At 38.1% G+C, this 23,100-nt stretch overlaps 2 protein-coding genes across 2 annotated transcripts; both read left to right on the top strand.

Annotated features, from left to right (window-relative positions):
- The first annotated feature begins 10,247 nt into the window (after positions 1-10,247).
- LOC141651831 (uncharacterized) lies at positions 10,248-13,156 on the top strand. Its single transcript, XM_074459526.1, has 4 exons — positions 10,248-10,846; positions 11,134-11,389; positions 11,492-12,358; positions 12,464-13,156. The coding sequence occupies exons 1-4, from the start codon at positions 10,248-10,250 to the stop codon at positions 13,154-13,156; spliced, it is 2,415 nt and encodes an 804-aa protein (XP_074315627.1).
- A 69-nt stretch (positions 13,157-13,225) lies between these two features.
- LOC141651830 (uncharacterized) lies at positions 13,226-14,250 on the top strand. Its single transcript, XM_074459525.1, has 2 exons — positions 13,226-13,440; positions 13,593-14,250. The coding sequence occupies exons 1-2, from the start codon at positions 13,226-13,228 to the stop codon at positions 14,248-14,250; spliced, it is 873 nt and encodes a 290-aa protein (XP_074315626.1).
- Positions 14,251-23,100: the final 8,850 nt, after the last annotated feature.

The following is a 23,100-nucleotide window of genomic DNA, read 5'->3' as shown; positions in this document are numbered from 1 at the left end:
AGCCAAGGAACAGACGCACGTCACGCGCTCTTCTCTTCGAGGGACGCAGCTCTGCTGCTTTGTTCTCGGCCGAGTTCTGTCTCTGAACTCCGTTTCTGCCTTGACTTAGTTTAAATTAGTTTACGTATAACTAACTATTATCCGTAATATCACGCTGTTTCGTTCGTTAATTTATTTCTTTTATTCTTTTATTCTTTTTCTCAAATTATCCGTTTTGGAGGTATTTTCGACATAAATCGCCAATCCCATTGTAATTATTGTAATTTTCATTATTGTAATTTATAATTATTGTATTTCTTGTATCATTTGTATGTTTTCACGTGTAATTGAACATTAAATCCTACTTCGACATTAATTGTATGCTAACTAATTGTTCACCGACTTAGCCTAATTCTCACATGCTAGGATTAAAACTTGGATGTTGCATTGCATGCATATAATCGACGATATATCAAGTACGAATAACTTCCCTAATCATTAGTAGAGGCCGCTATCGAGGCGGGCGGGATTAGGTGTTCGATCAAAAGAGCTTCCTAATACGTACCCTCACCCCTTACTCCAGATCTCCGTGAGCACCCGTGTTCATTGGCATCCACGAGAGTCATTCTAGACATAGAATGCTAAGGTTAACGATTGCTTAGTGTTCATGTCACTACTTTATGTCTTGACATGACATGAGGTATTCGAACGGTTCCAATTTCCCATAAAAATTGATGGCGGCTCCAACAAAAATTCAAACGCTTGTTCCTCTTTCCTCCCAAGCGCCCCCGTGGGCCCCCGCTGTCCACAGTTTGGCGACTCCGCTGGGGATAATACACTTACGTGTAGCCAAGGGTGAAACTTGAACAAGGTTAGGGAATAGTTTGTACAAGACAATTGTCGGTTTTCATAACTCGGTCTTCCTAGACCGTTTTATTCGGCCTTCCTAGGCCCAACCCAACCCATTCGACCAATCGTCCCGTCTAAACGGTCCTAATTCTTATTTGGGCCTAAAGATGGATAGCGATTGACGTCATCCATACCATGATGCTTACTCTTGTTTGTATCAAGGGCCTTCACTACTTGAGGAAATGGACTAGGAATCGGCCTTACTCTTTTTTGGTACGAGCCTCTCCACAGACTTCGGGTTTGATGGTTCGGTATGGCAACCCACCCTTTAAACCAAAACCCTTCCAAATGCACTCAGCATCCCGTTATAATGCTTGGATGAATGTTTGCACCTTACGTGATCACTATTTCTAAACAAAATCATGACGATTTTTGTAAAAATCAAAATTCTTTTTTAATCAAAATTTCGAAAAGGCCTATATTAGCGCAAAACCAGTCAAAACTCTGTCGAGTCAAACTTCGGGCCTAAAACCCATTTCAAAACATGTGCAAAACAAAAAAACAAAAAACAAAAAAAAAACGAAAAAAGGTCCAAAAAAAAAAAACAAAAAAGGGGTCCGAAAAAAAAAAAGAAAAAAAAAAACCAAAAATGTTTTAATCAAAAGATTTTCAAACCGTGTAAATGTAAATATGTAAATTCAATTGGGCTAAGTTAGAGTCAAAGTTCAAACCGACTATGTCCTAGTCGAACTCTGTCGAGTCATAAACCCGTCTTCCTTTAAATTTTGGGTCTTTTCAAATTCAAGTCAAGTCCTAAGGCATCGCGCCGTCATTTCGGAGCCCCTACCCCAATTCAGTTAGGATCTAAATATTTCCACACCTAGTCTCACACACTCGAGGCTAACACATAGAGTCATTCCCATATCCGTTTCTTGAATTCTCCTAATGACACATTCGGGACACATATACCCGAACCTCGAGTCAAGTCTGTCTTAAACACACGTCTTAGAATTTACATGTGTCATCAATCCCGTCAATAGGGTCAATCATATAAGGGTCACTCCGTCAAAGTCAACACTCGAGTCTAAATTAAAGTCAAGCACCGTGAATTCAAACACGAGAAGTCGCTCACGACATTTCACGAATTCACAAGTCGACATCTAGATTTATCATCTTATCCCTTCCTTTGTTGGTTGCCTTAGTATGCGTGATCCCATGTCAAATCGAGTTGTAATGCGCATCATTTCTGTCGAGTAGGAATCCAGCAAGTTCCGTCAATCAGCAAGGTCACGAAGAAGTTCAAGCCACAATCACAGTGTCTCTCCAAGATGTTTATGCCATGGTCCTACGAGTGCAAGATACAGTGGAAAATTTGAGCATTCGCGTCCTCACCCTTGAAAATGGAACAGTGAAAAAGAACACACCACCTAGAGAAACCTCTAGTCTAGGTCATCCAAAGCTTACCTCTTGTAATAACCATCGTCCTAGAAAGCCGAAAACAGCCGAAAGGAAACCTGGGAGGCATCAAAGGGTGCTTACCGATTTAGGCATGTCTTATGTCAATGCTTTGAAGAGACTCTCTGCTCAAGGCAAGCTACGTCCAATAGGGCCGACTCCGGATCCACCTTTAGAGAAACAGGTAAACCTCTGGAAGGGCAACAAATACTGCTTATATCACCAAGGTAGAGGCCATGATATTGAAGAGTGTTTTCTCTTGAAACACACCATTCAGGATATGATCGAGGATGGCAAGCTTCCAACGCCACCATTTGTGGAGCAATTCGATGGGACCGGCCCTCTTGGGTCTAACAACACTAAATACGATGAAGGATCATTCCTAGACTTTTCTCATCTCCTCGATCCTCGTGATGACAAAGAAATCAAAGCGCCGAAGGAGGACGATGTCCAAAGTGGAATGCTCATGCTTTCCAAGATAGAGGGAGCCATTGATACTCTAAACTCTCGGCTTTCCCACATGGGGAATCAATTTACTGAAATAGATAGGAGGCTTGAGACCCAATTTTTCAAGATGAAGAATGTCCAGACAAACCCTCAACCTCATGGTCTCGAGGAGAAAGCAAAAAGTGAGCGATCTATTCCTAGTTCTTCTCATCCAGGAGTCAAAATCAACGGTAACCTCATGGAGCCTTCGTCAAAGAAATTAAACAACTCTCCCAGGTCATTCACAAATCTAGGAATACCTTATGCCCTAGCCTTGAACAAATTATCCTCTCTAGGTCTTCTTCAACCAATAGGACCCACACCAGATCCAGAAAATAAATCTAAATTGTGGGATGGCAATTCATATTGTCAATACCATAGGGGTAGGGGGCATGGTACAGAAGATTGTTATAATCTCAAGCATGTCATACAAGATAGGATTGAGGATGGTAGTATTTCTGTCTCACTCCTGAAATGTTTGGGTACAGAAGTTAAGCGATCTTATAGGGAGTTCAACATCGCAGATGATCAAGAAGATGAGCGATCCACCAATCATTTGGTGAAAAGAAGGAAAACAGACTCACAGGTACCCAACAATCAAACAATCTACATTACCGTCGTAAAGGTTATGGAACCTTCACCAGAAAGAGGAACTCGACATTCAAGGTCATACTCCAATTTAGGCATGCCTTATACGGTAGCCTTTAAAAGACTCTTTGCCAAAGGACTGATCCAACCGATCAGTCCAACCCCAGACCCTAGGTACGAGAGGAGAGGTCGCTTCTGGGACGGTTCTCAATATTGCTTATTCCATAGGGGTAATGGACACGACACTGAAGAATGTTCCAAACTCAAATATACCATCCACTATATGCTCGATCACGGCAAGATATCTTTATCGACCCTCGATCCGTTAAGAGAACAGAATGACCCTCATGGGTGTCTTACTCTTCAAAGACAGGAAGGTCTCTTGGGCCTTTACCCTTCCAGTGTTCCCAATGATGAGGATGAGGAGCTCAAATGGATGAATGCTCAAAGCCAGATGCCGAAGCCAGTTGCTGGAAGAGAAAATGTTCAAGCATGGGCCGATGATTACGAGTCTAGATCTAAGATCGCGTCAAAGTCCGAGTCCGAGTCCGAGTCTTAGGCTTTCTATCCCATAATATTATTCTAGTATCTTTCTTCGTGACAACCTGGGGGCTGTCCCATGAGTCACATGTCTTCTCGAGTCTATGTTAAATATATTTATTATCCATTTCAATAAAAGTACAATTTTCAGTCTACATATTCTATCCTATCTCTTCCTTTACCCTTTTCCTCTGACAACAAGAATTGGTTTGAGACATTTTTGAAAATGAACAACAACAACGCATGTCAGTCGATGTGAGTGCACTTAGATGATGTTCCATTCTAAGTTGTAGAGGACCTGAAACTCCGTGTTCTTTTCCTTACCTATTCCATGTCTGGCAATAGAAACCACAATATACCCCAGTTTAGGACGAGCCTATCTCAAGAGATTCTAGGACGAATCCAGACCATCTCCCTTGTTGACGACCCATGACGGAAGGCAAGCCCATTCCCCACAATAAAAAACCCATGTTTACTAAAGACCAACCCGTTTCACATCAAAAGGTGCTAGTCTGACCCAAATCCATGGTAGCAAGCAAATTCAAGACGATAAGAGCCATGATCAGGGACAAAGGCTCAATCAAGAAAAATGACCAAGATCAATACCCAACACAAAAGAGTCAAAAAAAGAAAAAGGCTCAATCAAGCAAGCCAATGTCGATATCCAAGGTCAAAGTTATCTTCAAAAACCTAACCAAGAATCTGAGCAAAATCCGAGATATATTCTAGACCAAGAATCTGAGTCTAAATCAAGAACAATATTGAACGGAATAATGCCAAAGTCTAAATAGAATCAAGACACCAATGAAGATGGTCATCTAGCACCCTCACTTAGCCTTTCATCGCACACCCTAAGTCCTTCTCGAGACCGTTATGGGGAGATAGTTAGGAATTTTGAGAATCCTCTCAAGCTCGTCAAGTATACCCATCCTTTAGAGCCAAGACATGGAAACTTGAACCCACATCATTTTAACCCACCTTTATGTGCTCAGGCTACATCAAGCCAAGAGACCCCATTTCCATGCCACATTACAAGCCATAATCCCATCAAGCCTTAACTCCACAAAATCAAGCTCCAGAGATTTGTTCATCAAAGCCTCTTATGTCCAAGCTCCACATTCCAAATATCCAATCCAGTTTCACCTTGACCCATACACGGAGTCTTCAAATACTTTGCTAGCTAGAATGGGACATACCCATATCAGCCTTAGAGTCCACTTTTAGGTGTGCTCACACGACAAGGAAATTTTTACAAAATTAGTTATACCTCTTTGGTCTATGATCAGAGGGAGTTATCTCAAATCAATTCTTCGAGTCACCAAAGGAATATACTCTCCTGACCCCTGCACTTTAAGGTCCTAACAGCATAGCTTAGGCACACACTTGAACTACGAGCATGGTTTGATTTCACCTCTTCAGATGGATACGTAGGCAGTCCTTTCTTACACAAGAAGGATACAACCACAATACCCAAGCAAAATTAACCAAACCTCAGAACTACGATCTGGTTTGATTTCACTTCACGTGAATACGTAGGCAGTCCTCAAGGACACAACCATCCCCACTTCCAACTTTCAAATCTCAATTATCAACCACCCCAACCATAACCTTTCAACCTTCCAGCCTCAATTAACATCCCTTCCACAACCAACACCTCTATACTGGGGGCTCCTTATTGTCGCCCAGCCTCTTTTTTTACCAAATTCCAGAGCCATCTTCTCATCCTGGGGGCTTCTCTTCCAAGATACCACCCTTCCTTTATTCCTCTAAGTCTAGCTAGTACTCGGTCCGGACAATGACAAAGATCTTAGATCAATTCTCCAAGTCATCGTGCCTCAAGAGGGGTCTCTTTTACAGCAAACGGTGGTGAAAGAATTCCTAGTAGACAGATGAACCATGGCTCATGCCTTGCCTTTATGTGCCTTCATCATTCTTGCAATTCTTACACCTTTGGAACTGATACGCATTGTCACCCACACTTGGCTAGGGGTTGCGCATACTTAAGCAAAGTCTGTCAAAGTCATCCCTGTGTCGCGTCAAATCTAAGTTAGTGTCGCGTCAGTCAAACCTAAGTCTACATTTCGCGTCACGTCCGCATAAGGTCTACGTCGCGTCAGTCACATGTCTAAAGCCCATTGAATATGCATAACGCATTACAAACGACAAATTTCTTTGAACAAGTTTTAAACAACCTTTAAAAAGAAACGACTTTTGCAAAGCCTATGTGTTTCCTCATTCGAGGTCCATGTGAAAATTGCTTACGTGCATATATTAGATTGCATTCTTGTGTGGCTACTAACCATGCAGGTAAGTATCAGAAGCAGTACTTTATCAAGACCTCGCTTGCCACAACGAGCGAAAATTCTTTGACAGGTGTTTCGACACATCTCTATTATGTTTCCCAAGCGAGAGTAAGCGGATAGACTTTCCCTCTCAAGACATGGAGACCAATTCCCGATTATGTTCCCCAACGAGAGTAAGTGGATAGACTTTCCCTCTCGAGACATGGAGATCAACATCAGCCCCTATTTCTTCCGAAGTTTGTTTGAAGCTGAACACGAACAGATTTCTCCCTGCAGTTCCCGCCTGTGTCCTGCTACTCACAATATTTCTTGTTTCCCCGCGGAGTGCGACAAAGGTGTCGTTCTCCAGAAGTTCCCAAACCAAAGCCTTCTTTCTTAGGTTCGTAAACCCGAAATTAGGATTTTTAACCATAGGATCCCAAATCCTTTTAGGTTCATAAGCCTCTAAGTGCCCAAACCAATAGAAGTTTTTTACACTCGAGCCTTAGTTACCCTTAAGTTGAACTTATATCCAGGCCTCCTTCCCACCGGTGCCTTCCTTTAGGGCCCCACACCCTAGCACAAATCCTTATATCTCTTTTAGGTCCTACCCTTAGCTCCTATGCACCTCCGGAAGCATCTCAGGAAGAAATCTCAGGTATGGTCTCTTCTTATGGCTGGCGAGCCTCCTTACGTAGTCTAATGAACTTTAAACGACCCTCCCCGATAGTCGACAGACTCTAAAATGTTCCCGACGACAGGTCCTTGGTTCAGACCCCTTGCGCCGCCTCGAGTCGCCATAGTCTTCAGGTTGTAATCTTCGATTGACCTAATGGCTATACTTTGACTTTCGCCTTGTCCAAGCCTCAGTCAAAGTGGGGGCTCTGTAGACACCTCGTTTCTGCACCTCCCGCAAACCACCCGGTGATGATTGGGCCGCATGTTTGGTACGCGGAACGATTTGTGACGATTCGTAAGATTATCGTCAAGTGATTGCTCAAATATTAATGTCTACCTCTTAGTTGTCATCTACGTGCCGATACGGTCGTTTTGACAGTAATTAGAGTACATTTGGAGTCCGAGCCTAAAACCGTCTCCATTTTCTGATAACCGTTAAATCCCGAGTCAGAATGGTCTGGAATCTTCCGGATATTTCTATTCCATATTTCATAACTTTCATCCTTTGGTAAACAATTTCCCGAAATATTCACATAAGATATTAAGGAAAACCAAATTATTTCCGTCCTACCATAACTTAAACACGGAAATCTTTCTTCCGCAGGAGGAAACCACTTGGGAACAGACGCAGCAGGTGCTGCGCCTCTTCCAAGAGACGCAGTGGCTGCTGCACCTCTTCCCATGTCCTTTTCTGCGTAATTTTCGTATCTTTCTTATATCTTTCCGAGATTCACTTCCAAAGAGTCTCCGAAAACTCTATTTCTTCACGTGATTAGTATAAATAGGAGCCTTCGTTCCTCATATTTCTCACGCGAGTGTCCGCCCTTCTCTTCTCCCTTTGCATTCTAGACCTTTGTTCCTACTTTTTGGCGTCTACGTGCTTGAACATTCGACCACGTAAGCTCGGATCCTTCTGAGTACCAGCCTCGTTTGCATGACCGACCAATTTGACCAACTACACAATCAATCAACTTAATTAATTAATCGTTTTCCTCTTACGAGGGCACTTTCTTTGCATTCGTGTCGAGCATCACTAATCGATAACTTAGTCCTTCTCGTTTCGTCAAACATGTAAGTCTGAGGGTGTATAATCCTTATTTATTTATTGTATTTTAATTATTGTAATCATTAATGTAAGGTTTATGTCGAAAATATCATCAAAACCGATTTCTAAAACCGTCTTTAAAACCTCTTTTTTACGGATTTCCAGAAGACAAACCGTCGAGAAAGGACGCAGCAACTGCTGCGCATCTTCGAAGGAGCGCAGTTCCTGCTGCGCCTCTTCGTGAGGCTGCCGCAGTTCCTTCTTCCTTTCTTCTTCCTTCGTCCTCTGTAAATTCGTTATTGCTTGTATTTGTTTTCGTTTGTTCGTTAATCCTTCGTCATAATAGCATATTAATTCACATGTATATTGTTTATCATTCATTAGCACATAATTCGTCATTAATTCGACTTAAATCCCAAGTAATCAATATTTGCGGGTTTTCGTCATTAAACTCAATTCGGGTTTTAGAGATTCAATTCATCAATATTGAGTTTCTGGAATTCATCATTGACATATTTACATCTGTTATTTGTCATATCTATCATATATTCGTCATTAATCCGTTGTATTTAACCTAATTAATTGATTTAGTTTGTTAACTTGTTAATAATTCTCATTAATCTTATATTAATCCGTCTTAATTCCGTCTCATCCATGTTTACTGTTTTTATGACCCATTCATATGTTAAGTAACCCATTAATCACTTTCATCCGAGTAAATAATTTTAATCCATCATTAAAATCACCAATTAACATTAACGGCTTGCAATTACGGCTTCACGGCCCGGGCGAAAAGGAACAGACGCGCGTCGTGCTGCGCCTCTTCTTCCGAGGGACGCAGCTCTGCTGCCTTTGTTCTGGCCGAGTTCTCGTCTCGAACTCCGTTTCGCCTTGACTTAGTTTAAATTAGTTTACGTATAACTAACTATTATCCGTAATATCACGCTGTTTCGTTCGTTAATTTATTTCTTTTATTCTTTTATTCTTTTTCTCAAATTATCCGTTTTGGAGGTATTTTCGACATAAATCGCCAATCCCATTGTAATTATTGTAATTTTCATTATTGTAATTTATAATTATTGTATTTCTTGTATCATTTGTATGTTTTCACGTGTAATTGAACATTAAATCCTACTTCGACATTAATTGTATGCTAACTAATTGTTCACCGACTTAGCCTAATTCTCACATGCTAGGATTAAAACTTGGATGTTGCATTGCATGCATATAATCGACGATATATCAAGTACGAATAACTTCCCTAATCATTAGTAGAGGCCGCTATCGAGGCGGGCGGGATTAGGTGTTCGATCAAAAGAGCTTCCTAATACGTACCCTCACCCCTTACTCCAGATCTCCGTGAGCACCCGTGTTCATTGGCATCCACGAGAGTCATTCTAGACATAGAATGCTAAGGTTAACGATTGCTTAGTGTTCATGTCACTACTTTATGTCTTGACATGACATGAGGTATTCGAACGGTTCCAATTTCCCATAAAAATTGGTGGCGACTCCAACAAAAATGCAAACGCTTGTTCCTCTTTCCTCCCAAGCGCCCCCGTGGGCCCCCGCTGTCCACAAAGTCACAAAACGACCTCATCATCTCCCTACGAGATTAAGTCGATAAGACCCTCGTAGTACTATCAAAACTCTAACCTTTAGAGATGGAATCAAGAGATCTACGAAAGTTGTAACCTTCAATCTTTCAATAATAAAACTCTTATTTCCGTATTATTTTTGTACCTCTTTATTTATTATTGCAGGTATGAATTTTTATGGTTTACAAATTGGCACGCCCGGTGCCCGGTGGGACGATTTTCGCTCTTCATCTCCATTCTCCAAGGGTCAAATTCAGTAGCAGATTCGAGACCAAGTTGCAACCGACATCAAAGTCTCTACAACCAGTCTCGAGGGGGCATTTGTAGACACCGAAATTTTATATTTTGGTATCTATTTATTTTAACAAAATCTTTAGTATTTAGAGATAATTATCAATAAATATTGTGATAATATCTTAGATATTTTAGAAATCTTTATCTTGCCCTCTAAGTCAGCTACAACTATAAATACAGCTATAATCTCTAGGGTTAGAAGGGGAGCAGATGGATTAAGTCAAACGACCCCGTCTTCCTACTAACAAATTGTAGGTTGGATGGAATAAGTCACAAAACGACCTCATCATCTCCCTACGAGATTAAGTCGATAAGACCCTCGTAGTACTATCAAAACTCTAACCTTTAGAGATGGAATCAAGAGATATACGAAAGTTGTAACCTTCAATCTTTCAATAATAAAACTCTTGTTTTCCGTATTATTTTTGTACCTCTTTATTTATTATTGCAGGTATGAATTTTTATGGTTTACAATACCCTTTGGTTTTCAAGCCTTGGACACCCACAGTGGCAGAGGAGTTGTCTGAGATCACCATAGTGCCAATTTGGGTGCTCTTCCCAAATTTGGACCCATTTTTTTGGTCTCAGACTGCTTTGAGCAAGGTAGCCAGCTTTGTGGATCGTCCAATATGTGCAGATGAGCCTACTACATCTAAGAGTAAGATAGCTTTTGCCAGAATTTTGGTGGAGGTTGGCCTCTCCAAGGACCTTCCTAAAGGCATGACCCTCCAGACTCCTTACAGAGGCACTGTTTTGCAGAAGATTGATTATGAATGGGTTCCCCATTTTTGTCACTCCTGTAAAAGAATAGGGCATACCCAGGACAGGTGCTCCAGAAACAAACCTAAACAGGTGTACAAGCCAAAACAATCTGCACCTCAGCCTGATCCAGTTGCTAAACCAGTCCAGGATACAAAAGGCTTCAAAGTGACCCCACCAAAGAATACTCCTAAGAAAACAACTGTGGCAGCTATTGTTATTCCTTCTACCACATTGGAAAATCAATTCTCAACTCTGGCCACTGAACCAGTGGTAGTTAACATAGGAGATGAGTAAGAGAAATTATATGGTAGTATAGACCAGGGGATTGTTGTGGAGATTGAGCCAGGAGGGCAACCTCCCCCTCTATCACCCCAATGATCATTTCCTCCTGGAATGTGAGGGGGATGACTGACCCCCTAAAACAGCAGGAGGTTTTAGGCTTCCTGAAAATGCATAAGGTGGACTGTGGAGTAATAATTTAAACTCATATTAAGAAAACTCTAGCTAAGGCAATTTATAAAAGTGTTTTTGGTAATTTTCTCTTGGAAACTAATTATGTTGAGCATGCTGGGGGTAGGCTTTGGGTCCTCTGGAATCCTATAACAGTGGATGTTCAGGTGCTTGATAGAGGTGCTCAGTTCATTCACTGTTCCTTACTCCATCATGTTACACAAAGGAAGATAGTGGTGACTTTTGTTTATGCTCTGAATAGGGCTACTGAGAGACTTAGTCTTTGGAATAGTCTTACAAACATTTCTACTGGACAATTACCTTGGATTTGCTTGGGTGATTTTAATGTCTCTCTGGAAGCTGATGAGAAGATTGGTTCTCAGGTTCATGATAAGGAGATGCAAGAGTTCAGAGATTGCTTGGTTGCTTGTCATCTCTCTGACCATCCCTATACATGAGGTCTTTTTACTTGGCAAAACAAACAGGTGGCCTCTCCTAAGTGGGCAAAACTGGATAGACTTCTTGTTAATCCCATTTGGTTTTCACATGTCCCTGCTTCTACTGTGGTTTTTCTGCCTGCAGGAGTGTCTGACCATGCCCCCACTGTCCTTACCATTCCTGGTCAAAGAACTCCTCCTAGATCCTTCAAATACCTCAACTGCTGGGCTCTTTCTCCTGACTTTGGATCTATTATAGCTGCTCAATGGTCTCCAGCTGTTTATGGTACCAAGATTTTTGCTCTTTTCTCTAAGCTAAGAAGGCTTAGGGACTCCCTAAAAAAGCTTCATCATAGTGATTTTACTGGCATAACTAAGCGAGTCACTGAGGCTAAGGCCAGGCTTACTCAGTGTCAATTCCTTCTCCAATCCTCCCCACTTAATCAGCTTCTCCTGGCTAAGGAAAAAGATACTGCTTCTGAGTATATGCGACTGAAGAAAGCTGAAATGCATTTTTTGGCTCAGAAAGCCAAAATCCAGCACCTACAGCTCAGTGATACAAACACACGATACTTCTATGCTAGTATTTCTGCAAGGCAAAGAAGAAATACTATTGGGTCCATTGCAGATATTACAGGGAGACTTTTCCATGGCCATGAACAAGTTGCAGAAGCTTTTGTGGGCTACTATAAACTTCTGCTTGGGTCTGAGGAACAAGTGCAACCTCTCCCTGCTGATCTTTTTGCTCACAATACTCTTGAATCTGTCAGCCACCTGGATAATCCGGTCACAATCTCTGAAATTAAAGCTGTTCTTCACTCCATAGACAGGAATAAAAGTCCAGGTATGGATGGGTATACCTCTAGTTTTTTTGTTGATACTTGGGAAACCACTGGACAAGATTTTTGTGATGCTGTTCTGGAGTTTTTTTGCTACTAATAGGATGCCCAGAGCTGCTAATTCTACCCTGGTTGCCCTAATTCCTAAGATTGAATCTCCCCATTCTGTCACTGAATTCAGGCCCATCTCTTGTTGCACTGTATACTACAAGACTGTGAGCAAGATCTTGGCCAACAGGATGAGAGGAGTTTTAGGGGCATTATTGGTTTGGAACAGGCTGCTTTCATAGAAGGGAGAGATCTTTTTGATAATTCAATGTTAGCTCATGAACTGGCATTCAAATATCATAGAAGTTACATTACCCCTAGATGCATTCTCAAGGTGGACATTCAAAAAGCATTTGATTCTGTTAATTGGTCTTTTCTAGCTAACTGCATGGTCCACTTTGGTTTTCCAGCCAAATTTATTCAATGGATTCTGGCCTGTGTCACCTCTTCTCACTTTTCTATAAGTGTTAATGGCTCTACTGAAGGTTTCTTCCCTGGTAAAAGAGGTCTTAGGAAAGGAGATCCATTATCTCCCTACCTATTTACTATGTGTATGGAGGTTCTTTCACGGCTGCTAAGGCAACTTCCCTCCCATCATGGTTTCTCTTATCATCCAAAGTGTGTCAAAATCAAACTTACACACTTGATTTTTGCTGATGACTTACTTGTATTTACAAGAGGTGACCTACCATCTATTCAGGCAGTGGACCACTGTTTGAACAATTTTGCTGCTCTTTCTGGACTTAGAGTCAATCCTATGAAATCAAATCTATATTTTGGGGGAGTTTCTCTGCAGCTGAAGCAGCACATATTAGCTACCACATGATATGCTGAAGGAGACCTTCATGTGAGGTACTTAGGTATACCCTTATTCAGTGCTAGGCTCACACAGCGTATGCTTATCCCTCTGCTTGATAAAATTAGGAATAAAATTTATCACTGGGCCAATTCTTTGCTAAGCTATGCTGGGAAAATTTCTCTCATCAACTCTGTCATTTTTGGTATTCAAAATTTTTGGGGGGCAAGTGTGCTACTTCCAAAAGGAATTGCTAAGCGAATTCACAGAATGTGTAAGAACTTCCTGTGGGGTATAGCTGATGGTACTAGAAGGCATGTTTTCAAGAGTTGGGATAGTTTTTGCCTCCCTAGAAGAGAGGGGGGATGGACATTAAGGAGCTCCTAAGTTGGAACAAAACCCAACTGATGAGCTGGATTAAGAAGCTTTAGTTTAATTCATCTAATGTTTGGGTCCATTGGGTTAGTGCATATATCCTTAAAGGTGCTGACTTTTGGACTTTCAAACCAACTGCTGCTCATTCATGGTTTTGGCATAATATAATTCTTTATAGAGATGAGCTTCTCAAACACACTGGTGGTATTGCAGCTGCTAAGACTCTTATGGGAGCTAAGGACTATAAGGATCAAATTTCTGAACTTCTCAGGCCAAAAGGGCCCAAGATCTCCATGTTTCGTACTTTGGGTGACTCATCCATCTACCCAAAACATGGAGTTATTGGTTTGTTGGCTGCTCAAAACAAGTTCCCCACTGTGGACAATCTTTGCATCAGAGGTCTGGTTTTAGTCAATAGGTGTTCCCTATGTGAATGCCAGGCTGAAACAGCTGACCATCTCTTCTTTGAATGTCCCTATTCTGCTGAAGTTTGGGACTCTATAGCCTCTTGGCTGAAGATCCCGTGTCTTACTAACTTGGCCCAAACTCTCACATGGTTCAGTAATCATAACAGGGGGAGGAGCTGGGTTAAGAAACAGCGCAGGTGTGCATTACTGTCTGTCATCTATCTACTTTGGTCTGAAAGAAACAAGAGGATTTTCAAGGAAGCTCGTGCTGCTACTGTCAACATTATAAGGAGGGTCAAGTACTTAGTCTGTATCAGAACTCGTCCTAATATAGAAGAGTAGTATCTTTGGTAGTTTATGTTCTTTCTTTTCTGGTTTTATTTTATAGGTAGCCTCACTGGCTCCCTTGTAGAAATGGTATGGATCATGTAACAAATTTTTCCCATTATTAATGAGAAGATCCTAAACTTTCTGCAAAAAAAAAAACAATAACAATAATAATAATAACAAATAATAATAATAATAATAATAATAATAATAATAATAAAATTAATTAATTTAAGTTAATTTAGATTCGGATCGTGTAAGTTCAGTTCAGATTCTATAAGTTCGATTCGATTCGAATCCTATAAGTTCGATTCGAGATCCAATAAATTCGATTCGATTCGAGATCCTATAACTTGATTCGATTCGAATCCTTTAAGTTCAGTTCAGATCCTATAAGTTCAGTTTAGTTCAGTTCAGATCCTAATATCCTATAAGTTCAGTTCAGTTCAGATCAGATTCGTTTCAGTCCAAAAGAACAGGGCCTTAAGGGTAGAGTATTTAGGATTATTCTATATTATCCTTTTTTTTTTGGTGAAACGTAAACTTGTATTAATAATTAGGAACATTACACCAAGCACATTCTCATCTTACAACTCAAAAGAAATTAGACTAAATCTAACTTTTGCAGCCAACACAAAGCCTTTCTATGACTCTTACATGTTTCTATAGATTCTAGCTTCCCTTTTAAAGCACTCTGAATCTTGCACAAAACCGCCTGAGGATGATGCACCACACCCTCAACCCGTGCAGTATTCCTATTGATCCAAATGAGATAAATCAATGTTGCAAAAGCAGCCATGACGACTTTCTTTTGTAACAAAGACCTGCATCTCCAGTTAATGAGCCAATTAATAAGCTCCCTCTGACAGGTATATCCTAACCATTGCTGAAGTTCCAGTAAGCACTTCTGACTGTAGGCACAGTCAAAAAAAAGATGTTGTTGAGTCTCCTGTTGGACACCACACAGATCACAAACCCCATCACTGATGACCCCAAACCGCAGAAGTCTATCCTTAGTCAACAATTTTTGATGCACATAAACCCAATTAATGAAACAGACTTTTGGTAAACAAAGCCTATTCCATACATAGGGCAACCAACTGACCTGCACATGATCCCTGAGCAGCCAGTCATAAACCTCACCCAAGACATAATTCTATATTATCCTTATATGTACACTGGTTAAACTTTTTCAGCTTAATTTGTTTGTCTGATAAGTCGTCTGCATTAAAATCCTTATATATAGTACATCGGTTAAAATTTTTCAGCTTAATTTGTTTGTCTGATAATTCGTCTGCATTAAAACTTGGATGAAATTGTTAAGAGACTCGGGTTCAATTCTCCTTAATAGCAATTTTGTGGAGTATTTGTTTATAGACTTAGTCTATGTCTTATAGACTTCGAGCATTTAACTCTTAGCCATCTTAGGTGACTTATCTGGTATACGTGGTTTGCAGGTTATTACGTACGCCCGACTATTTACCCAGCGCGCACCAAAGTTAACGACTACGGTTCATCGTCACAAGAAAAAGTGAAAAATAAACATATTACGTCAGCAACTTGATGAGCTTTGGTGAAATAAGGATTTAGATGGAGACATGTCCTAATTTAGGACAAAGAATGAAAAAAAAATATTTAAAATAAAAAACAAGGAATGGTAAGCGGCGGATAATTGCAAGACTAGATGGACCACATTCTTTTATCACACCTATATTAACTGCCATGATGTTCTCACGGCCCCACTTACTCTCTTTGTATTTAATTTTCGAATCACATTTACGGACTTTTGACTAAACAGTGGTCAGTGACTACATAAATCTGTTAAATTTGATGGATTATGAGTTTGATCATTCTTTCAATAATTTTCCGAATTAAATATATTGGATGAAATTAAAAGTTACTCCTCCGTCCTTTCGTTTGTTGTCGTTGGTTTTGGCGAAAGCAAAAAAAGAGGGAGAAGGCGATAATTAAATGACATGTGGAACAAATTGAGTGTGAAAGATCAAATTACTCATCAAGTTCATTCTTGAAATAGAAAGGACAACAAATGACTGAGACACCCAAAAATGGAAAAGGACAACAAATGACCGGGACGGAGGGAGTATATTGTTATACGGAGTACTAAATTAGTTACCGTGTCTATCCAAAAATATTTCATTCTATCAATACTTTTTTTCTTTGTACTTATCAGTTGGTATTTGTTGCGATGGCTCATAATTGTGAATATGTGAAGGAAATGTGAGTGTTTTAATCTTAAGACGGATATAAGAGATTCAATCATTATCATATTTGACCTGTTTTAATGTTAAAACAGACATAAGAGAGACCCATTGGTTAGTTATTGTTTGAAATAGGGGTTCCTTGAGCCAAGTCCATTTTTACCAATTGTCCCACATTGGAGAGGAAACAATTCTTATATCCTACACCCATGTGTAGGATACTCTATACTCCCTCCCACTCTCCCCACTCCCCACTCATCCTCAACTTCCTTTTTTTTATCTTTTTTTTTGAAAAACCAAAAATTAACTTCCACTTTTAAGAAATAGTTACCACTATCATATTCAGTTTAAGTGTTTTGTAGTGTTGCATTGACGATATGACACTATCATATTCACTTTAATTTTAGTGAATATGACAATATTGTATAATGAATATGTACTTTATAGTGTGATATTCACATTATAACACTATTATATTCACTTTTAGTTTAGTGAATATGACATTGTAGTTTGATGAATATGTATTATGTAGTGTGTTCATCTCATGCCTCTATTATATTCACTTTCAGTTTAGTGAATATGACATTATAACTTAGTGAATATGACTTTATTTGTTCAAATATATTGAACAATGACGATCTTGAACGTTTTATTCCATATCTAAACCGCATAATACAAAATAATTTAAAGGAATAAAAATAATTATGTGATATGATATGAATATGTCAATTACATGATGTGAATATATGAGAAATACTAAAATAAATAATAAAATATATCAAATGTAATCTCTATTTGTAGAGAAATAAAAATTATGAACAATGATACATTTTTTATAATTTTATAATAATTTATTAAATTTAATATTTATTTATTATAAGAAAAATTTATAAAGAGAGTGCCATGCACCATACTCCTGGGTGCATGGTATAATTTACCGAGAGGAAATGAGAGTTTTATGTGTGTATATAACTCTTCATTCCTTACACTATTCTTACTTTCGTCACCACGGTCGTGTTGTAATAGTTTTCAAGGCAGTGACTCTTATACCACGTCACTACGAAACCGGTTGTAATTTCTGATCTCCTTATTTTCCATTGTTACTGCTTCATTTCGCACCAACAGTTATTGGTTTCTCAAAAGACGATACCCGTTTTAAAGTTAAAACGGGTTAAATAACATTTCACCCCATAGGAAAAAACAAGTTTTTGCTAGTCCCTAGACATTATACTCGTTTGTTCATCAAAATTATATTTGACACGTTTTAAGTTTAGATAAAATATTACCTCATACATACCCGAAATTGGTCCATTCCCGCAAAGCTGAATTACCGAACTCGTAACCCGTCCATTTTAACAAGTTTATATACAACGTAAATTTTTAGTCCAAAATCGGTAAATGTACTCCGTAATTCAGAAATAAACTAAATACGAAGAGTGTAAATGGAGCCAGTTGGGACATCATTGTCACGATCAAAGCTTAATGTGGGCATGTGTACAAACTTTTCCGTGGCTCACTTTATTTGGCCCGCGAAAATAGGCGCACCCTAAATATTACGCTTCTTCACTACGAGAATGAGGATGGAGACATTCAGTGTTGGAAGCAATGACAATTAAAAGTGCGTACGCATTATTGACATTAAAACAATAACAATAATAAGTTTGAGGGACCATACTCTCATCAAATATTTACTAAGTAGTATACAAATTCTAGAATAAGTCGATCTGATAACATAAGACGGTTTATTTTTATAAAAAGTTTATGTATTTAGTGAGTGTTCTCTTAGACCATTTCCAAGCAAGGTCACCGACTGGGTCGTGACCTTGTTGGGTCACCTTAATGACACCTTAAATTAAGATTAAGGGGTTAATTTTGGTGACCTTCAACTACTCAGGGTCAATTGGTGACCTTGAGTTGAGTTATGACCATTGGTGGCAAGACACTCCCATTTAAAAAACAAAAAAAGGACAACCGTCAAAATAAAGAGAAGGTGACCTTTGGTTGGGTATGATGACCCGTGGGTGGCACTCTCTCATTGGTTAAAAAGTGAAAAATAATTGGGTTGGTGACCTAGGTCGTGACCTTCTGTTTGGGAGGATGAAAGTGGGTCAAGATAATTAAGGTGTGATAATGAGGAAAAATATTGGTGACCCGATTAACTCGACTTTCTACTTGGGGATGGTCTTATATAATGAAACCGTTTTACGGTATAAAACCGTTTTACACAAGAATTATGCCTGATTATTGATGAGCGAATTCCCAATTCACTCCATATTAATTGGAGAAAAAGTAGTCCGTACAAAAAAGCCGAATCAAAAACATCCAATCAAATAGAAGGAAAAGGAGATCATAAAGATGCACAAGTCCCCAAAACTACTACTTCATCATCAACCTCCCATCTCTATCTGTCTTTGCTGGTTCTTAATAACCTCCCATCTCTATCTGTCTTTACTACTCCATTTTATGACCCTCCTCTGTACAGGTTGTCTGTCAAACACGCACAGTGATGTAAAAGTCGATAAAAGCCCCTTCACAAACAATTTAAGCATCTCAAAATCAGCTGCCTCATACCTTTTTTTTATTTATCCATTCTCAAATATTATACAACCACCAAAACATGTCGAAAACAATTTTCGTTTTGCTCTTAACCATAGCCTTGTTTGCAAGGTTTAGCGAAGGCTTATTTGAAGATGTGGGTGTTGAAATCGTTAGTGCTGTAGGCATAAGCAAAATTTTGGAGGTCCATTGCAAATCAAAGAACGATGATTTGGGTACGCATATCGTCAAACCAGGCCAAAGTTATGAATTTAAATTAAAAAAGGGTATCTTTAGTAATACTTTATACTTTTGTGGTTTTATATTTAATAACAAGTTACATTGGTTTGATATTTACGATCAGAAGAGGGATGCTCAAGGTAACACTAATTGTAAAGGTTTCTGTCTCTGGCAAATTTTTGAGGCTGGTCCTTGCTCTCTTTTTGCTAACAAAGACGATCCGATTTGTTACCCGTGGAATACAAACTCTCATTAGTTCTTCATTTTTATAGTCTTATATAAAGACTATCTATCAGTTGTTTGTTTTTAGTGATTCAGGTCATTGTTTGCCCGTGGAATAAAAACACTAATTAGTTATTCATCTTTATAAATTCTTATATAAAGACTATCTATTCCTGGCTTGTTTTTAGTCATTGTTTGTTTTTTTTTTTTTTTTGTTCTTCTTTACCTTCTCCTTCATACGCTCATATCTTGTCGTATTTTTAGTCATACATTCATAAACTCAAGACGTATCAAATTTGACCCAAAAGACTCACTTTTAAAAAAAAGTAATTAGTAATGACCATAATTACTCTTTCTCTATACAATTATATGTTAGACATCTTTATTATTTCACTTCTGGTATATTTTTCGTAAATCTACCAAAATTTTGTTACACTATCAAATACTCATGTCCAGCTAATTTAGGTTTAGTTAATATCCCGTAGTCCGTAGTATCTAGCCATGAGTTGTCCTTGTAAATCCCATATGAATCCATGGCGTTTTTTATTTGCTCATCATATAGAGATCTCTTACAAAAAGAGAAGACACAACGACCTTGTTTATCATGGCGTTTCGACAAAATGGATTTTTTACAAGTCTAGTTAGAGGTTGCACCCTATTTTACTTGAACTCGAGCATGGATGTTTGACACTTGCATAGACTAGAAAATATTAGACATTAGGTAGTATCCCGCGCAAAGCGTGGCCGATTTTAAAATTTTATTATTATAATTGAAGAAAAATAAAATGTTTCGTATATGATCTTAATATTTTTACTTATAAATGAAAATAAATTATTTTTTCTCAAATTAAATCAAATTAATTTTTTTAGGTTAATTTCAATGTTTTAAAATAAAATATATACAATTTTAATTTAAACTAATAAGTGATAATTAATGCATGATCAATGTCTTATAAATAAATTTGTGACTGATAAAATATTATATTAATTAAAATAAAATTTATTCAAATAATGCAACAATCAATATTAAGTTCTAAAATTATATCATTTCACGATATGTTATATTCCAAATCAATTAATATTTTTTCAAAATGATGTGAATATAATTTTATGTAATTTTTAATTTTTTATATTAATATATCAAACACTAGTTTAGAACCCGTGTAAAATTGCACGGACTTATATAAATAATATATATAAATAAATTTTATATTTTATAGGTTATGATATTGTGTTAGAATAAATGTATAAGATGTTATATAAACGATAAACTAATTGTGGAGACATGTTTACTGTTGTTATCTCATGAGATTCTTTACACCTCCAAAACATAAGACATCATGTTTGCACCTATGTAGAGGTGGCAAGCTAACCCAACCCGACCAAATTCGACCCGACAAAAATCGTGAATATTGCAACCCGAAACCGATTCGCCCCAACTCGATGACGACCCGTAACTCGATGATCAGTGACCTAAACCCACCCGATACTACCACGATTAAATTGATGACACGACAGTTATTAAGCTTAATATTGATCAAAATAAAAGTGATTTTGTCTAGATCGATACATTTGACTTAATAATGAAGTAATTAAACCAAATAATGTAAAAACCTAAATTTAATCGTCAAAAATTTAAGTAATGAGATAAAGTAACCGGACTCGATAATTACCTGACCCGAACCAGACCCATTTCAAACCCGACTTGACTGATCTGATTGCCACCTCTACACCTATGTGTCACGGCTTTGAAATTTTGAGATGTGAGCAATTCTTTTCTATTGGAAAAATTTTATTGTGTTTTTACAAAATTTAAAAATTTTGATAACAAAATCTAGTTGATACAATTTACACTACAATTTTTGGATATAGTAAAATTTGTAAAATTCAAATATCAATAAAATATAAAATAATAAATACAATTTACAGTATAATGTTTGCCTATTTTTGAGGTATTTCAATCAATTATTTGTTTTTGTATTTTAGTAATGCCTTTGTGGGTAATTGGATCCTCGGTCCACTTGTAAACTTATGCTTGGCCCTCTTCTTTTTTCTTCGTCTTTGTGCCAAAATCAAAGGCAAACAAATGACCTAGACGGGAGGAGTAGTACTATATGACTATCAGGGGCGTCTAACACCCCGTGCAACCACGGGCGGAGGAACCGGGCCTCCAGTTTTGAACACCGAATTTATAAGCTTTATTGATTAAATTTAATACAAAAATCGAAGTGTAGTACCCTTGTGCATTCATATTTGGGGCCTCATTTTTTCTCGATGCACCGGGCCTTCATTTGTTTTAAGACGCTCCTATGACTATGTAGTCGAATCAAGAACCAAACGAAAGAAGTTTTGTAATGTTTTAACCGGATGGGAAGAGCCAAACTTATTGAGAGGAGTTTGAAATTCACTAATCAACAATGCCAAAGTAGCTAACATGGAGTAAATAGAGCAAGGCTCCTGAAGACATCACTTACACAAGTTGTTCCACTTTGATGACTCGTGAACATCACATATGGTGTGATGATTTATTTGTATGAAAATTGAATACACAACTCATAAACTATAAAAGCAAGAAATATACAGTAAACATCACAAGCACCTAAAAACAACATCAAATACATACATATCATAAAGACATAGATGAATGAATAGCTAAACACCGCTGGAAAATTTGTCTCTAGAGTAGATGAATAATTGAACTCATTAAAGAAATGCACTATATGTTTACTAAAGTGTATAAATACATGTGCCAGATGAGAAGGAAAACACGATTCAGTTTATGGACGAAAGTTATGCTTTTGAATGACTTGACCGATATAATATGGAGCGGACACATACACTCACAAATAGGTAAAAACCTTCAATGTTAATTACTCTAAAACCATTAAATTGAATGAGAGAGGTTATGCGCTAAAAGATAGGAAATGCTGCCAAGTTGAAGAAAAATCATAAATCATCAAACGAAAAATCTGCCATGATACATAATTAGGGCATCAGCAAGATTAATGCCTCTTTGTACTTTTATTTTCAGAAATCCTTTCCCCTCCATTTTATTAATATTTCTTCATGCAAATTATTATAATAAAATGGAATATTGTTCCAAGTGCAGAAATTGGAGGAGAAAGGTGAAAAAAATGTGAAAGATTAAGGTATGAACGTATTTAGGGGAGATGCCATTGATGAATCTATCTATTACTGTCGAATAACCGAATTACACAGGTTATTTACTATTTACTGGATGATATTGCATTGTTTTTCTTAATTTACCCTTTTATCACGTTGTTTCACCCACCAAAACAAAAATGGCATGGCAACACTCAATAACAGAGCCATGATTTGAAATCAATAGAGCCATATGTATAATACTATAAGGAAAACTCGAAAATTAAAATGTGCAAAAAATTTAACTACAAATATTAAAATTTCATCCTTTTGCAAAGGCAAACACCCTTATAGCCATTCCCTACTTACACCATTGCCTAAACCGAGTTTTATTACCACCTTTTCATATATATAATGTCTCGTTCAATTGTTGTCCTATTTTACTTGAACTCGAGCATGGATGTTTGACACTTGCATAAAACTTAACATGACTAGAAAATTAAAAATATTAGACACTAGGTAGTATCCCGCGTAAAGCGTGGCGGAT

The sequence above is a fragment of the Silene latifolia genome, chromosome 4 (assembly GCF_048544455.1).
Source record: "Silene latifolia isolate original U9 population chromosome 4, ASM4854445v1, whole genome shotgun sequence".
NCBI classification, from domain to species: Eukaryota; Viridiplantae; Streptophyta; class Magnoliopsida; order Caryophyllales; family Caryophyllaceae; genus Silene; species Silene latifolia.
Note: the sequence above shows the minus strand (reverse complement) of the source record. Positions and strands in the feature narration are given on the sequence as shown.

Bases quoted from the DNA above. Each gene is read 5' to 3' on its own strand.
- LOC141651831 (XM_074459526.1), top strand. From the start codon at position 10,248: ATGAATTTTTATGGTTTACAATACCCTTTGGTTTTCAAGCCTTGGACA. The intron at 11,390-11,491 runs GTTCATGATAAG...CAAAACAAACAG, and splicing joins ATGAGAAGATTGGTTCTCAG to GTGGCCTCTCCTAAGTGGGC. The intron at 12,359-12,463 runs GTTCTGGAGTTT...CACTGAATTCAG, and splicing joins GACAAGATTTTTGTGATGCT to GCCCATCTCTTGTTGCACTG.
- LOC141651830 (XM_074459525.1), top strand. From the start codon at position 13,226: ATGCTTATCCCTCTGCTTGATAAAATTAGGAATAAAATTTATCACTGG. The intron at 13,441-13,592 runs GCATGTTTTCAA...CCATTGGGTTAG, and splicing joins ATAGCTGATGGTACTAGAAG to TGCATATATCCTTAAAGGTG.